We start from the raw sequence: 17620 nt of genomic DNA, 5'->3' as shown, positions 1-17620 counted from the left end.
CAAAGAAGTATTCCTCTTTCACCTCAGGCATTCATTAAAACATTCCTCTTATTACCATCTTGAGCCTATCTAGAAAGTTATCATTCTTATTGGAGAGGATTGATTGGTAATTTTGTGAGGTGGATATTTAGGGAACTGTTCCTTCTGAAAAGGCACTTCTTTCTTTTCATTGAAACCACATCCCTGAGAGCCTCTCCTATGATTAAAGAAGAGAAGAGAGGAAGGAAAAAAGGAGGAAGAGGATCTAATCACCTCTCATTTCTAATCTAGGAAAAGATGAGTGAATAATCTGAAAAAATTATCTATTTTATTCATGTTTTCCTAGACTAGAGGTTTGCTCTTCTATGCTTTTTAGTGATTGATGACAAATATTGAGCCCCCATGATGTGATTTTCACCTCTCCTATTTACAGAGGGCCTGCCCCTATAGCCTACAGAAAGACAGAAAGCCTTGTGTTTCCGAGTGGGGCATTATTTCCAACCCTGCCATTAATCCCACAGAATGGGGATCTGGGATCTGCTCCAGGATCAGGAGACCTTGACTCTAGCCTCATTTTGCTGTTAGTAGCTGACATGGGTGAAGCCCACACAGGCACTTTGCAATAAGCTTCACTTTGCAAGGGCCTGCTTACTTTCTCGTTGCACTCCATGTCCCTGGTGGGAATGTGGTGGCTAGTAGGGATGAGACAGTGCAAGTGGGGCTGTGCTAGCCATCAGGATTACAATCAGTTCCTCAGTGGAGGTTCACTGTCTTAAATTCTCAAGACTGAAACTTATCCATCATTTCTGATGGGAGACTCCATCATCCTTATTTGAGAATGCATCACAGTGTTCATTAATGTTACTGGAAAGCAAAAATAGGCAAATGGATCCATCATCTTGTTTTCTCATTTCCAATTTTGCCAATGTGATAGGATCTGAGAAGGAATATCTTTCATTGGTTTTGCAAATAATTTCCCATGCCAGTGATAAGAGCACAACAAGCTGAAAAGATTTTACAAACAAAATATCTTGCTTTCACTGTAGCACTGGTCTATTAAAAAATACACTCTTACCTCAAAAATCTAGGTGCTGAATGCCAATCAAACAGTTGTATTTATTGAGTACTTATTATTTGCAGAGCACTGTACTAAGCACTTGGGAGAATACAATACAACAGAGTTAGCAGATGTGGTCACCGCCCACATTGAGTTTACAGTCTAGAGGGAGCAAAGCCAAAGTGTATTGTTTGACCTGATTTATCCTGAAATGTGAAAATATAAATCTGGCATTAGAAGAGTCAAATACACATCCAGTTGAAGCAGCAGTAGGCCATTTATATTCATCATCTTACAACAAAGACTGGAAAATGATCTAACAAATGGAAAGTTCAGGGGGGAGACTCGGCAGGGAATTGGGTCACATAATTCACTCAATTCTTAAAGCATTTGAAATATGGATTTCTTCTATGGGAAATGGTAAGAAATCTTCTTTGAAATATTTAAAGCTACCTAGGCATAGGGGCCAGAAAATCTGGATGAGGATATCAGTTGGGAAAGTGACTCGAGGGACTTCCAAAAAGTGATCTAATGGCTTTACTCCATTTCAAACTTCTAATTCCAGGATGTTAAAATTGATTTATCTTCTTCTTTCCTATTTTTCTTCCTAGAAAAAGCAAGTGAGTCAGACAAAGATCCGAGTGATCTCCACCATCCTGTTCATCTTGGCAGGCTGCATTGTATTTGTAACGATCCCTGCAGTCGTTTTTAAATACATTGAAGGTTGGACGGCTTTGGAATCCATTTACTTTGTAGTTATCACCCTAACCACTGTTGGCTTTGGTGATTTTGTGGCAGGTAAGAAACCAATCTGTTTAGAGGGAATCCACCTTCTGAAATGAAGAGCTATAATCCTGGAATGCTTTTCTCAACAGAATGCTAAAATGTGTTGTGTTATAATGAAATGAGCTATGAGAAGCAACATGGTATAGTGGATAGAGCATTGCCCTGGCAGTCAGAAGGTCATGAGTTCCAATCCCGGATCAACCACTTGTCTGCTGTCTGACCTTGGGCAAGTCACTTCACTTCTCTGTGCCTCACTTACCTCATCTATAAAATGGGGATTAAGAGTGAGAGGACAGTGTAGAACAGAGATTGGGTCCAGCCTGATTAACTTGTATCTGTCCCCGCTCTTAAAGCAATGCCTTACACACAGTAAGTGCTTAGCATGTACCATAATTATTATTATCATTATTACTGAAAGTCAGGGCTTCTATGCTTTTGGCAGTAAAATTACCACAAATAAGAACAAGTTCATTTGAAATTCAGGAATTTACAAGATCCAAAGGAAGTCCTTATATGAGAAAAAAGTGAGTGTTTTTTTAGCTCTTGGTCATATTATGAACTACATGAGGAAAATGAGTTTCATGTGTAATTCTGGACTTTGAAACTACATTGGTATTAAATTAGAATTGAATTAATTGATAAGGGTCACAATAAACTATACACATAGGCACTACTATGTGCTGCACAGATCTTCTCAGAGGATGATGTCAGTGGACTGCTGGTTATGTTTGTCATCTTGACAGACTGACCTCGTAGCAAATGTCTCTAAGGCACAGGACTGGGGAGGTTCCATCATTCATTCATTCATTCATTCATTCATTCAATCATATTTATTGAGTACTTACTGCATCATCTTTCTCCAGGGAGTACCAGGAATTTACGCACAGGATTATTTGGTTGCCTCTGTCATAATTACCATAAAATTCGCAAGGATGGTTATAATACCACTGCTCATTTTATGAGACTTACCAACAGGGAGTATGATAGGCTAGGAATGGCAAGACTACCATTGTATTCAACTGATGGAAAAAAGGGAGCTTGGATATACAATGGATAAATCTAGACAATGCACCTTCCCACTGTTATAAGACCAAAGTACGTGGATGACTCAACCACCCTATTCTTGTCTTCTCTCCAGTTACACCCAGTAGGAGTAATTCCCAGGGAGTGAGATTATAGACTGCTGCTTTAGGAGTCCTTTCAATTGACAGAGACTCCTGGTGGGTGGAGGAGCATGGCATGATAGGCAGGCAATTGGAGAGAGCTGAGGTTCAGGACTGGGGATAGGACAGTTGGGCCAGCCTCTTCCCACCTCCCTGCTATTCCTCCTCAGAGTTTCTCTCTAAGCCATCTCTCTTTCCCATCCTTCTCATCCTGAAAGGAATTTAAAACAGAAGTTCATTTTTCAGAACCTCCCATTACTGGCACCCATATCCTTGTTGCGTGGACATGGCAGATTTTTTTTTTAATTTGGGAAAGGAAAACATCTGGTCAAATGTTTCTTTAGACATGTCGGGCTTTCCTCCTCTGTCCTTGTTGGGTTTGGGCATCAAGGATCTGTGCAGTGTATAATTTGTGCCAGGGTGTTTGGCGGCAACCAGAATCCGTGAGCAGAGATTCAGAATCACTTTGAGAGCCCTGGCACCATTTTGGAATGTTGGGTAACGGAAAGGATGCTGACCAGGTTTGTGATAAACTTATACTCCAGGGAGTCCAGAGAGAAGGGAAACAGTTGAAACAAGAGAACTTTCATTTTTCATATTCCTTAGCCTCACCCCCCACAACGTCATCTTCAATTCTGGAGTTGGAAAGAGACATTTCAGTTACCAGGAAAAGTACCCATTTGCAGATCTTTGGAAAATCTCCTAATACAAATGTCATATTGGAGATTTAGTTCTACATAAATCTTGCCAATTCTTAGCTTGCTATGTGATTCCAGGTGATTCATTTCACTTACGGTGCCTCAGTTTTGTCCTTTGTTAAATTTGGGGATGGAGGAGGAGATGCCTTTTGGCCTAATTGTTCAATGATCAGTGATGGATTCCAGGTAAGGACTTAGGGAAAAACGGGTGGTCTATTGGAAAGAGCACAGGCCTGCGAGCCAGAGGAGCTGGGTTCTAATTCTGGCTCTGTCAGTTGTCTGCAGTGTGTCCATGGGCAAGTCAATTAACTTGTCTGTGCCTTAGTTCCCTCATCTGCAAAATGGGGATTCAATACCTGTTCTCCCTCCTACTTAGACTGTGGGACCAGTACTTAGTGCAGTGATTATTAAGAATGTTCAGAGGGGGATCATGGTAGAAATTCAAGAGCCTGGGATCAATCAATCAATCATATTTATTGAGAGCTTACTAAAATCCGGGGTAGATACAAACCCAGTCCATGTCACACATGGGGCTCACAGTCTTAATCCCAAATTTACAGATGAGGTAACTGAGGTACAGAGAAGTCGAGTGACTTGTTCAAGGTCACACAGCAGACAAGGGACAGAGCCAGGATTAGAACCCAAGTCCTTCTAACTCCAGAGTCTTGCTCTATCCACTAGGATGCCCTGAGTAGCTTGCCAGAAAATGTGTTTGGTTGCTCACACTGTGACAGTGAGGCTGAATAATCTAGACATCCCATAGAAGCAGAAGCTTTGGCTAGGAATTAAAAAGCCAAAGAGATAGAGCCAAATCTGGGAACATAATAACAATAGTAATAATAATGATGATATTTGTTAAGTGCTTATTATGTGTCAAGCACTGTTCTAAGCACTGGGGTAGATACAAGGTAATCAGGTTGTCCAGTGTGGGGCTCACAGTCATAATCACCATTTTATAGATGAGGTAACTGAAGTACAGAGAACTTAAGTAGCCTGCCCAAGGTCACACAGCAGACTAGTGTGGATCTGGGATTAGAACCCACATCCTCTGACTCCTAAGCCACACAGATATTAACACAAAACTGATATATAGATATACATCAACGTTTGATCAGTGAGGATGCAAGGGAATTTATGGTTTCATTGCTATGGTTTCAATCTGGATGAATGAGATTTTCTATAAGCTACAGAGGTTGTGAACACAGACAGTCAATTGGTACTAGAAAAACAGTCAGTAGACTGAAAATGGTCTGGTCTGTGCTTGTAATCATACATATACAGCTCTCATGAATAGCAGTGTGACAAAATATAAATTATGTAACCTATGAAATGTAAACTGCAGAAATGTGATACTTTAAAATGAGAATTGTACATTACACTTGCTGAAATAGTAAAAAAATAGAAATTATTTTGGACTAACCTGCACAGAATAATGTTCTATATAACCACTTGGAAATGTTTTTTCCTTCTGTATATTGCTAAGGAGTTATAGCCAATACTGAAAATGTTAATTAATACCCTGAAAAGCTGGCAGGGCCTTAACATAAACCTGCACTTATAGAATGCTATGTTTTTCTAAAAAACAAGAACAAAACATTTCTGATGTAGTTGCTGCTTATGATTCACTCAAAACAATCATCTTGGCTTTGGTTACTTCCTTGTGTAGTTGCTATCTCAAAGCAAAGATGTATTCTAGGTGGTAAGCCTAGAAAAATCCCAATAAACTATAAACTCCCTCTAATCCTATCTGGCTTCCTTGTTATGGCTCTCAAAATGGAAGTCAGTGCTCTGGATCTAATAATAATAATGATGATGATTGATAATGATAATGATAATTATTAAACACTGTTCTGAACTCTGGGGTAGTTACAAGTTAATCCGAGCAGACACAGTCCCTGTCCCATATGGGGCAGGAGGGAGAGAACAGGTATTGAATCCCCATTTTATATATGGGGAAACTGAGGCACAGAGAAGTTAAGTGACTTGCCCAAGGTCATACAGCAGACAATGTCAGGATTAGAATTCTGGTCCTCTGACTCCCAAGCCCGTGCTCTTTCCACTAGGCCATGCTACTTCCAGATAGGAGCTTAATCAGTAGAGATGGTAATGATGTTAATGATGATACTGATGATAGGGATGCTCCTGTTTCCCAGGGTACTTGAGCAACTCTTTCCACTTACTAATTGGTCCTTCTCATGTTGGGATTCAACTGCCTTCCATATTCCTTCTGTTTGTCTAGGGGCCAAAATGTTTCAAGCCAAATCCGGTCCCTGGGAAGTATATATAACATGGGCAGTGCACTTTGGAATTGTGGTTTCTGGCTCCAGTTCACATACTCACTGAGCCCCAGAGAGGAAGATATGTTTCTCTCTCTTCCTTCTGTTCTTTCCCCACCCCCTCCTTGATTCTCTATGGCAGCCAGACTTAAGTAGGCTTGACAAGAAGATTTCATGGGTTTCAGAAGTGTGGCTTTGGCTAGTTGCCCTGCCTCCAGCTCTTCCCTACCCCAGCCTGACTGCACAGCCTAAGCAACTACATAGATAATGGTCTCAGCCATAGACTGAGACAACCCCAGGTATCTTTATGAGCCTTCGATTTATCCTCATAAAAGAACCCTTGAGATGTACATTGCTGAATATGGCAGTAGAAACATCAGTTGGTCTAATAAAATCTGGATTACACTTTTTGAAAATAATTCCTTTTATCATTAGACAAGGAAATGCATCTCTTTAGAACTCCTTTTTGAAGGTGCTGCCTGAAAAATAAAGGCTGGATGGTATATTGTGGATTGTGTGTTTATTAGAATTGTTCATGCATTAGAAAGCCTTGCTGCTACTTATAACTTTAATTTATAGCTTCATTGGTTTTGCATTGTATTGTTTGTCTTAGGGTCTGTAATAGTCAGGATCCATCAGACTGCCCATTTGAAAAATAGCTTGCATTGACAGTGGTGACAGAATAAAATTTAGGTCCTTATTTTTCTTTTCTAAGGCCTTACTTTATGTCCAAGTTAGCACACTGTACTACTTGGTACCACCACTTCAGAGGCATGATTCATTCATTCAGTTGAATTTATTGAGCACTTACCATGTGCAAAGTACTGTACTAAGCGCTTGGGAGAGGTTGCTAACTGGCTGTAAGTTCACAGACTGTATGTTAATTTGCTAAAAATGGCTGTGACCATAAAAAATGTTGATGTCTATAAAAACATGGTGGGGGGAGGGCAAGGGGAACCCAGGAGTCTATCCCCTCTGCCACAGTGCTTCCACCATTCATCCCAGCTGCCTCGTTGGAAGCAGTGGATGCCTGGAGTTGGAATTTGTTAGGAGACTTGACCGGCTGCTCTCTGATGAATCAGTCATACTGATTGAATATTTACTGTGTGCAGAGCACTGTATTAAGCCCTTGGGAGAGTACAGTACAATGGAGTTGATAGACACATTCCCTTTCCCACGAAGCACTCAAAATCTAAAACAACGCTAACCCTACCATCCCCTTGGAAAGCTGCTCTCCGCCACTTGTGATCTGTCATTGTAGACTTTTGAAAGTTGGCAGTTTTTATTTACTGCCTGTATAAATGATTCTCAGTAGTTCGTAACTCTGCCTGAGGCTCCATGGAAATCTGGGGACAAATCCAGAACAAGAGAGGTTAAGGAGGGAGCTAACCCTACAGTTATTCTCTGTAACACCCTCTAGTGACAGTTTTGCTGTGATAACGACATTGACCTTTCCACTGGTTTAACACTCACACACAAAAAGCCTCAGCAGTAGGTTTTTGGCTTAATTGTTGGTATTTATTGAGCACTTACTTTGAAAAGAGAACAGTACTAAATGCTTAGGATAGTATAATACAGTTAGTAGATGTGCTTCCTATGAGGACTTTACATCAAGCTTGCTCTGGAGTATTAATAAGCTTGAAAAATAAAGCCATTCACAAGTGGCATCCCTAAGATATTATATTCCAAGGGACCTTAAAGGTAAACTCAAAAAACAGATCTTTAAACTTACCCAGAATGTTAGTGCATTTACTTTCACCGAGTTACTACAGTCAATGAACAGAAGTAGCATGCTTTGGGAAGCTTTATTCAGAGCCCCAACTTGAGAAGATTTTTATGACCAACCTACTTCTGAGGGCCTTGTTCCCAGGACTGAAATCAAGAGTTTTTATTGCAAATAAACTTTGGCATGCTAAATTTGGGATAGAACCTCAACTTTTGGGATTTGTCATAGAAATCTATTATTCAATACTCATCATTTTCTCCATTGCAGTTAGTACAATCTTGCAAATAGTCATTTGCCCTTTCTGTTACGATCTGTTCCAAATGAATAATAAAGGATGTAATTTCAATTATTTTATCAATCATATTTATTGAGTGCTAACTTTGTGCTGAGCACTGTACTAAGTGCTTGGGAGAGTACAATACATCAGAGTTGGTAGACACGTCCCTTGTCCAAAGCAAGCTTACAGTCTAGAGGGGGATCTAGACATTAATATACCTAAATAAATTGTGGATGTGTATATAAGTGCTATGGGGCTGAGGGATGGATGAATAAAGGGTGCAAAACCAAGTGCAGGGATGACACAGAAGGGAGTGGGAGAAGAGAACATGAGGGCTCAGGTGGGGCAGGCCTCTTGAAGGGAATGTGTTTTTAGTAAGGCTTTGAAAGTAAGGAGAGTTATCACCTGTCGGATATGAAGAGGGAGGGCATTCAAAGGCCTGAGGCAGGATGTGGGAAAGGGATCGGCAGTGAGATAAACAGGGTACAGTGAGTAGGATGGCATTAGAGGAGGGAAGTGTGTGGGCTGGAATTGTAGTAGGAAATCAAGGAAGTAAAGCAAGAGGGGGCAAGGTGATTGGGGTGCTTTTCATTCATTCATTCAGTAGTATTTATTGAGTGCCTACTATGTGCAGAACACTGTACTAAGCACTTGGAATGTACAGTTCGGCAAGAGATAGAGACAATCCCTACCCAATAACGGGCTCACAGTCCAGGCCGATGGTAAGGAGTTGTCCAGCCTGAGTGGCTCAGTGGTAAGAGCCCAGGCTTGGGAGTCAGAGGTCATGGGTTCGAATCCAGGCTCTGCCGCTCACCCGCTGTGTGACTTTGGGCAAGTCACTTAACTTCTCTGTGCCTCAGATACCCCTTCTGTAAAATGGAGATTAAAACTGTGAGCCCCATGTGAGACAATCCGATCACCCGGTATGTCCCCCCAGCGCTTAAAACAGTGCTTTGCACATAGTAAGCGCTTAACAAATACCACCATTATTATGACAAGCAGCGTGGCACAGTGGAAAGAGCACGGGCTTTGGAGTCAGGGCTCATGAGTTCGAATCCCAGCTCTGCCACTTGTCAGCTGTGTGACTGTGGGCAAGTCACTTAACTTCTCTGTGCCTCAGTTCCCTCATCTGTAAAATGGGGATTAAGACTGTGAGCCCCACGTGGGACAACCTGATTCCCCTGTGTCTACCCCAGCGCTTAGAACAGTGCTCTGCACATAGTAAGCGCTTAACAAATACCAACATTATTATTATTATTATTGTTTTATGTGGTTGTGAATGGGTAACCATGGAGGTTCTTGAAGAATGGAGAAACAAGGATCGAATGGTTTTATAGAAAAATGATCCAGGCAGCAGAGTAAAATATGAACTGGAGTGGGGAAGAGACAGGGGTCAGGGAGATCCACAGGGAAGCTGATGCAGTAAGCAAGACAGGATAGGATAAGTGCTTGGATTAATGTGATAGCAGTTTGGTTGGAGAGGAAAGAGTGTATTTTAGAGACATTGTGAAGGCTGAACCAAGAGGATTTGGTGACAGACTGAATATGTGAGATTAATGAAAGAGATGAGTCAAGGATAAAACCAAGGTTATGGGCTTGTGAGACAGGGAAGATGATGGTGTTGTGTATAGTGATGGGAAAGTCAGGGTTTGGGTGGGAATATGAGGAATTCTGTTTTGGACATATTTAGACTGTAAACTCACTGTTATATTGTACTCTCCCAAGTGCTCACCTTGGCTTCACGGACTCCATTCTCTCCTGGTTCTCCTCTTATCTTTCTGGCCGTTCATTCTCGGTTTCCTTCGCAGGCTCCTCCTCCCCCTCCCATCCTCTAACTGTTGGGGTTCCTCAAGGGTTGTTCTTGGCCCCCTTCTGTTCTCCATCTACACTCACTCCCTTGGTGAACTCATTTGCTCTCACGGTTTCAACTATCATCTCTATGCAAATGACACACAAATCTACATCTCTGCCCCTGTCCTCTCCCCCTCCCTTCAGGCTCATATCTCCTCCTGCCTCCAGGACGTCTCTACCTGGATGTCTGCCCGCCACCTAAAACTCAACATGTCCAAAACTGAGCTCCTTATCTTCCCTCCCAAGCCCTGTCCTCTTCCTGACTTCCCTATCACTGTGGATGGTACGACCATCCTTCCCATCTCAAAGGCCTGCAACCTTGGTGTCATCTTTGATTCGGCTCTCTCATTCACCCCACACATCCAATCCGTCACCAAGATCTGCCAGTCTCACCTTTATAATATCGCCAAGATCCACCCTTTCCTCTCCACCCAAATGACTATCTTACTGGTACAGGCTCTCATAATATCCCGGCTGGATTATTGTGTCAACCTTCTCTCTGATCTCTCTTCCTCCTGTCTCTCCCCACTCCAGTCTATTCTTCATTCCACTGCCCAGCTTATCTTCCTGCAGAAACGCTCTGGGCATGTCACTCCCCTTCTTAAAAACATCCAGTGGTTGCCTATCAACCTCTGCACGAAACAAAAACTTCTCACTCTAGGCTACAAGGCTCTCCATCACCTTGCCCCCTCCTACCACTCCTCCCTTCTCTCTTTCTACTGCCCACCCTGTAGGCTCCACTTCTCTGCCACCCACCTCCTCACCGTCCCCCGTTCTTGCCTATCCCGCCGTCGACCCCTGGGCCACGTCCTCCCTCCCTCCTCACCTCCGCCAAACTAATTCTCTTCCCCTCTTCAAAGTCCTACTGAGAGCTCACCTCCTCCAAGAGGCCTTCCCAGACTGAGCTGCCCCTTTTCCCTCTGCTCCCTCTGCTGCCTCTCTATCCCCCCCTTCACCTCCCCTCAGCTAAGCCCCCTTTACCCCTTTTCCCTCTGCTCCTCCCCCTCTCCCTTCCCCTCCCCTCAGCACTGTGCTCGTCTGCTCATTTGTATATAATTTTATTACCCTATTTATTTTGTTAATGAGATGTACATCCCCTTGATTCTATTTATTGCTATTGTTTTAATGAGATGTACATCCCCTTGATTCTGTTTATTGCTATTGTTTTTGTCTGTCTCCCCCGATTAGACTGTAAGCCCATCAGTGGGCAGGGACTGTCTCTATCTGTTGCCGATTTGTACATTCCAAGTGCTTAGTACAGTGCTCTGCACATAGTAAGCGCTCAATAAATACTATTGAATGAATGAATGAATGCTCTCCACACAGTAAGTACTCAATAAATACAATTGATTGATTTAGTTTGTGGTGCCAGCAGGAAATCCTTGTAGAGATGCCCTGAAGGCAGGAGGAAATATAAGACTACAGAGAAGGAGAGAGATCAGGGATGGAGATGTATATTTGGGAATCATCTCTGTAGAGACAGTAGTTAAAGCCATGGGAATGAATGATTCCCCAAGGGAATGGGTGTAGATGGAGGATAGAAGGGGACTCGATATTACCTGGAGAGAAAGTGGGCTGGATAAAAATCATAAACTGGGGAATGTTTTGTCTTTATTTGAAAGATTGCTTGATTTAAGGAACATGGTCTAGTGGAGAGTGCACCAGACAGAGTCAGAAGACCTGGGTTCTAATCCTAGTTCCACCACTTGCCTGCTGTGTGCCCTTGAGCAAGTCATTTAACTTCTCTGTGCCTCAATTCCCTCATCTGCAAAATGGGGATTAAATAGCTGTTCTCTCTCCCACTTATGTGAACCCCGTATGGGACAAGGACTGAGTCTGATCTGATTGTATCTGCCCCAACACTTGTAGTACCTTGCTGGGTATGTAGTATTTAACAAATGCCACTTTTATTATTAGTATTATCATTAATATTGATGAGCACTTAATATAGTGGCACATGAATAGAAGGGCTGTCCATTCTCTATCCTACCTTCAGTCATTCACCTGCTCCTAGGGAACTATGTTTGAGTATCTGAATGAGCAGCATGGTACAGTGGATAGAGCCCGGGCCTTGGAGTCAGAAGGTCACGGGTTCTAATTCTGACTCTGCCACATGTCTGCGGTGTGGCCTTGGACAAGTCACTTCAATTCTCTCTGCCTCAGTTCCCTTATCTGTAAAATGGGGATTAAGACTGTGAGCCCCATGAAGGACAGGGACTGTGTCCACACTGATTTGTATGTATCCACCCCAGTACTTAGTACAGTAGAGTGCCTAGTACATAGTAAGTGCTTAACAAATGCCACAGTTTTATAATTAAATAGAAGGGTATTGTCCGGGCTGGCTTCAGACAGTGCATGAGTGAGACAAGTGACTCAGTACAGTGCTTTGCATAGAGTAATCACTCAGTAAATATGATTGAAACAATGAATGAATGCAGTGACTCTAGAATTCGGTTGGGGTCAGGTGTTCCTCTCAACCTTACAGAAATGCTCTACATTGGGTGGTCCACATGGACTTCCATTGGACGTCATATGGAATGACATCAAGCAGAAGACTATGTGCATACACAGAATAACTTAATGATGTTGCAGGTGGGGGGTGGCTGTCTGAAGCTGCTCCTGGGATGTGATCTCATATTAACAGAGGAAGGATGGAGTTCCCTCTTGATCAACCTACAGTCAGGGTCTATCTGGGGAAGACCTAGTTCAAGTGAGTACTGGAGTCAAAGCTCAAAGATGTGTTATTCTCTTAGGTTCATCAGCTAACAGGGATCCTAAAGTCACAAGGAGATTAGCTACATGTATCTGACTTGCAAAGTTGTCTTCAAAGGCCTGGAACACAGGTTTTAATTTTTTTCTTCCTATATGAACCTTTATATGATTAGCTGATTATGCTGGCACTGGCCAAGAAATGAACCCTTTGCTACCTTAATGAAAATGTGTTTTCTCTCTGTAAAAGCAACTAAAGTGAAGCAATGTTTTGTTATTCCAGGGGGTAATGCTAACATCAATTATCGGGAATGGTACAAGCCATTGGTGTGGTTTTGGATCCTGGTGGGCCTTGCCTACTTTGCTGCTGTCCTCAGTATGATCGGAGACTGGCTACGGGTTCTGTCCAAAAAGACAAAAGAAGAGGTAGGATTCCTTTAAAACTGAGGGCCATGGCAGTGGTGAATATCACTTTACTTTCTAGCAGCATTCAGTAGTTTCTCTGACTGAACTTTTCTTGAAACTTTCAACAACTAGTCTTTTGTTATGGGAAGGTAATATGCCTTTTATTTTGTACATTCCCAAGTGCTTAGTAGAGTGCTCTTCACACAGTAAGTGCTCAATAAATACTGTTGACTATGAGTCCTTTCAAAGAAAAAACCAAACATGAATTGCTAACCCCTTAGTGGAGAGTACCATGAGAAACACAATTGAAAAAGATCAGTGCTTGTTTCAAAGGCCTATTATGCCTCCTCCAAACCCAAAGGAGAAAGATCCAAACTCTGCAGAGAAAGTATGACAGCATCACCCAGCTGAGTCAAACAATAGGTCACCTTCATTGGTGGGAAATCTAGAAAATGAAAAGAAGCAAGGATATCTCTCCTCTCTGATTTCTTTTACAAGCATATGGACATATCCAGTTTTCAAAAATCTTGGGACCTCAAAAAGTTTCCACCAACTCCCCCAAAATCATATCTGCTTCAACTACATTTAATAATAATGCTGCTCCCCGTTTGCCTCCACCCCTTCCTTCAGCTCCTCATATCTTTGGGAGCGTATGTGTTTCTGCATCTAAATGACTCAGTCAAAGATATCTGAGTGCTTCCTCTGAGCAGAGCAATCAATTAATGGTATTTATTGAGGACTTACTATGTGCAGAGAACTGTACAAAGTTCTTGGGACCATGCAATAGAGCTAGTAGACATGACCCCTGTCCTTAAAGGAGCTTACAATCTAACAGGGGAGACAGACATTAATACAGATTATCTGTAAATTTTTATCTTAGGAAAACCTAACCATAAAGTACTAAAAAGGCACACTCGGGAAGATCAAGGTAGATGGGATGATTACAAAATATGCCTGGAATTGCCATTCTTCAATTCTTCAGAGAGAGAGAGAGAAAGAGCAAGAAAGGGATAGAGTTAAAAAAAAAAGTGGGGGAGAAAGGGCAAGGAAGGAGGACAGCGAATAGTCAAGTATAAGAAGGAAAATCCCAGCACTTTTCAAAATCATTTTTGTTTGTGTTAAGACCTTGGGGAATTTAGGGTAGTTATCACAGTTGTTAAAAATATTAGTGTAAATAAATGCCAGTTCAAACCCAAACCCCTACATATTTATTAGGTCTCTCGGGAAACTGTTTTAAGGAAAGAGCACCTTGCAATATTATTAGATTTTCTGTAGGTAAACATTTGAGGTATTTTTTGGCTTATTGAAGGATGCTGTCAATTTGACAATTAATAGCCAGGAAATTGTTTATTCAAGGCAGCATTTTATTAGCATGCTTACTAATGCTTTCTAAACATTTCTTCATTCCTCCTTTTTGTGGGGGACAAATGTGAAAATGTCATTATTTCAACTAAAATGCCTTGGTCCATCACAACTGAACCATCGCAGAGATGCAGCCTAGGAAATGAAGTGTATTAGAAGAAATCAGAGGCCCAGGGTTTAATTCCCGTTCTACCATTGAGCTGCTGCGGTTTGGGGGCAAGGCCCTTCCTTCTCCTCTCCGAATCTCATTTCCTCATTTGTGCGATATAGGTAATATGTTACCGTAGCCTATTTCAGAGAGAGCTGATAAAGTTATACTGTATAGTTGTACATCATATAATAATAGTAATAAGTCAAAGATCAGATGTTGAGAATAAATGTTGGGAATAAACAGGGCAAAATGACTTTAATGTTGGGCTTTCTGGCGTTCTCAGCATCCTGTCTTTTTTCTCTTTTGGAAAGGTTGGTGAAATAAAAGCCCATGCAGCAGAGTGGAAAGCCAATGTGACAGCAGAATTTAGAGAGACACGGAGGCGCTTGAGTGTCGAGATTCACGATAAACTGCAGAGGGCGGCGACTATTCGGAGCATGGAGCGCCGGCGCTTGGGGCTGGACCAGAGGGCCCACTCACTAGACATGCTCTCTCCAGAGAAGCGCTCTGTCTTTGCAGCGCTGGAAACTGGGAGGTTCAAAGCCTCATCTCAGGAAAGCATCAACAACAGACCTAACAACCTGCGCCTTAAAGGGACAGACCATCTGAATAAACACGGGCAGGGCGCGTCTGAGGATAACATCATCAACAAGTTTGGGTCCTCTTCCAAGTTAACTAAGAGGAAAAACAAAGACCCCAGAAAGAGCCTCCCTGAAGACGTTCAGAAGATTTACAAGACTTTCCGAAATTACTCTTTGGAGGAAGAGAAAAAGGAAGAGGAGACTGAGAAGATGTGTAACTCGGATAACTCAAGCACAGCAATGCTGACCAATTGCATCCAGCAGCATTCTGAAATGGAGAATGGACTGGTACCCACTGAAACCAAAGAAAGGGAACATGAAAACAAAGCATTACTTGAAGACAGAAATTAAATGTAAAAGATGTTGGACATTGATTTAATAACGCTAATTTTTTTATAGAGACATATTGAGACATGTGCCTTATACAGACTTATTAGTCCGAATTACATAGCATTGAAGATTGTTTCACTGTGCCATAAATGACTGAAGGCTTGCTCTGCCAAAATGAATCAAAGTACTGCATTTTAAATGGTGACAGTGGACAACACATCACAAATTTCAGCATGTATGAGGTTACCATGGTGAAATGTTAAGGGAGAGAGTTGCCATGGCAATACAGTTGGAGGGTTCCTACTTTGGTATAATTGTCGAAGGGCAGATATTCTTTAGAAAGAAAAGACTGAGAACCGTGAATCTTTTCAAAAGATTACAGCATCCTGAACTCCATGTTATTGCTATATCTATATGAATGCATACACACACACATATCTAAGTGGAAAGGAGTAAGGTAAGATCAGTGGATGGCATTCACTGAGCGCTAATTGTGTGCAGAGCCCTGTACTAATTGCTCATGAGAGTACAATACAACAGAGTTGGTAGACACATTTCCTGCCAAAGGGAGCTTACATGGTGGCTTACTAGAGATTAAGTTTACATTTTGGCACATACTTTAAGCTTAAAGTTTTACCCCCAAACTCCAGATTCATAGTTTTTCTAAACTCCAAAAAAATTTCTATGGAAACCAACACTGGCAGGCAGAAGATAAGAGCAGATGTACTTAAAAGGTGTGATTGCTTTTCTCATAAATAAGGAAAAACAAAAACATCACACTGTAGATATTACCTGAAAGTGACAAAACCGTGACTGAATTTTTCTTCTTTTTGAGAGGGACCCAACAATTGCACATGTTGACAGAACCCTGACATCAACTACTCTATGGTTTAAAATTTCATCTCATTTTATCTCAGTTTTAAAAAAGTGGGCAAGCTGGTGTTAAATCTATCTGCCCTCCCTCATGGTAGAACTTAGGTTTTAAAGTGGTCATAATATGAAAAAATGAAAGCTTCTGCCGTGCAGGTTATCCGTGACTTGTTGTTCTGTGTAGCTAAAGTTGAATTTTACAGAAATATACACCATTCACTTTTGATATTGAGAGGTCAACCTTGACATTATTGGAGTCTGACACTTTTCTGACCTTTTGGTGAATTAGGACTCAGCTATAAGCTCCAGACACCTTACCCCAAAGGGAAAGAGAAGCATACCTATCCATCAGGTTCAAAATATTATAAGTACTTACAGCTTAAATGCCATTCATAACATCACATTTCATAACTCTTTAAACAAGTATTTTGAATACTCTGATTTTAGGTTTGGGCTTCCTTCCCTTGATCTCCACTTTCATGATCCTTTCCTCCTCAGAATCTTAACCCCAATTGTGACTATTGTTTCAAGGCAAACAATAAAAAGTAACCAAAATGCCATGTCTCTGAATGTTTCACAATGTCCTAGAAGGGCAAGGAGACACAGATAGTCCTAGTGGAAGTGAGCAGGGGCTGGGAGGGATGTGGTCATAAACAAGGAAGAAGTGAAAAAAGGTCAAGAGCCCAGGACCACTTGAATGTGGTCCAGGCTTTACCATCCCTAGTCCACAATTTAACAGAAGTAGACTAAGACATCTCACTGTAAACTGACCCTCTTTCCTACCCACTGAATACCAAGATTCCTCCAAAGAATCCGGGTGGTGACTTTTGGAACCACAGCCAGATAAGAAGGAAGAAAGCTTTGAGAAGTAACACGGCCTAGTGGAGCAAACAGGGACCTGGCAATCAGAGGACCTGGGTTTTAATCCCAGCTCTGCCACTTGATTGCTGTGTGACCTTGGGCAAGTCACTTAACTTCTCAATGCCTCAATTTCCTCATCTGTAAAATGGGGATAAGATAACTGTTCTCCCTCCCCCATAGACTGTGAGCCTCATGTGGGATGGAGAGTGTGTCCATTTTGCTGATATTGGATCTACCCCAGAACTTATTACAGTGCTTGACTTATAGGAAGCATGTAAGAAATACTACTTTTATCATTAAGACTTTTCATAGATTGTACAGGTTCATAAGTCTAGAAAGGAGTACAGTCACCTAACTCAACCCCCACTTCTAAGGGAAACTGCACAGAGATCCTTCTGTACCTGTTCAGTTTTTAAAAATCATCAGGGATCATTTCTCTTGCATCCACAAACTACTCTACCCTGTAACCTGTAAATCCCCTTGCTCAGACAGTGGACAATACAGCCAATGGAGTTTATGTTCTTCAGGCCTCCTCTAG

General features: G+C 41.8%; 1 protein-coding gene across 1 annotated transcript in view; it reads left to right on the top strand.

Moving 5' to 3' along the window:
* Positions 1 to 16776, top strand: part of KCNK10 (potassium two pore domain channel subfamily K member 10) — a 105467-nt gene extending 88691 nt beyond the window's left edge. The window contains exons 5-7 of the mRNA XM_029076951.1: positions 1648 to 1834; positions 12806 to 12948; positions 14752 to 16776. Of these exons, the coding sequence (XP_028932784.1) occupies positions 1648 to 1834; positions 12806 to 12948; positions 14752 to 15372 (951 nt within the window). The 3' untranslated portion in view covers positions 15373 to 16776. The remainder of the gene's footprint in view (positions 1 to 1647; positions 1835 to 12805; positions 12949 to 14751) is intronic.
* The last annotated feature ends 844 nt before the right edge of the window (positions 16777 to 17620 follow it).

Source organism: Ornithorhynchus anatinus, chromosome 1, assembly GCF_004115215.2.
Source record: "Ornithorhynchus anatinus isolate Pmale09 chromosome 1, mOrnAna1.pri.v4, whole genome shotgun sequence".
In the NCBI taxonomy this organism is placed as follows: domain Eukaryota; kingdom Metazoa; phylum Chordata; class Mammalia; order Monotremata; family Ornithorhynchidae; genus Ornithorhynchus; species Ornithorhynchus anatinus.
This window is presented reverse-complemented; position numbering and strand designations above follow the sequence as displayed.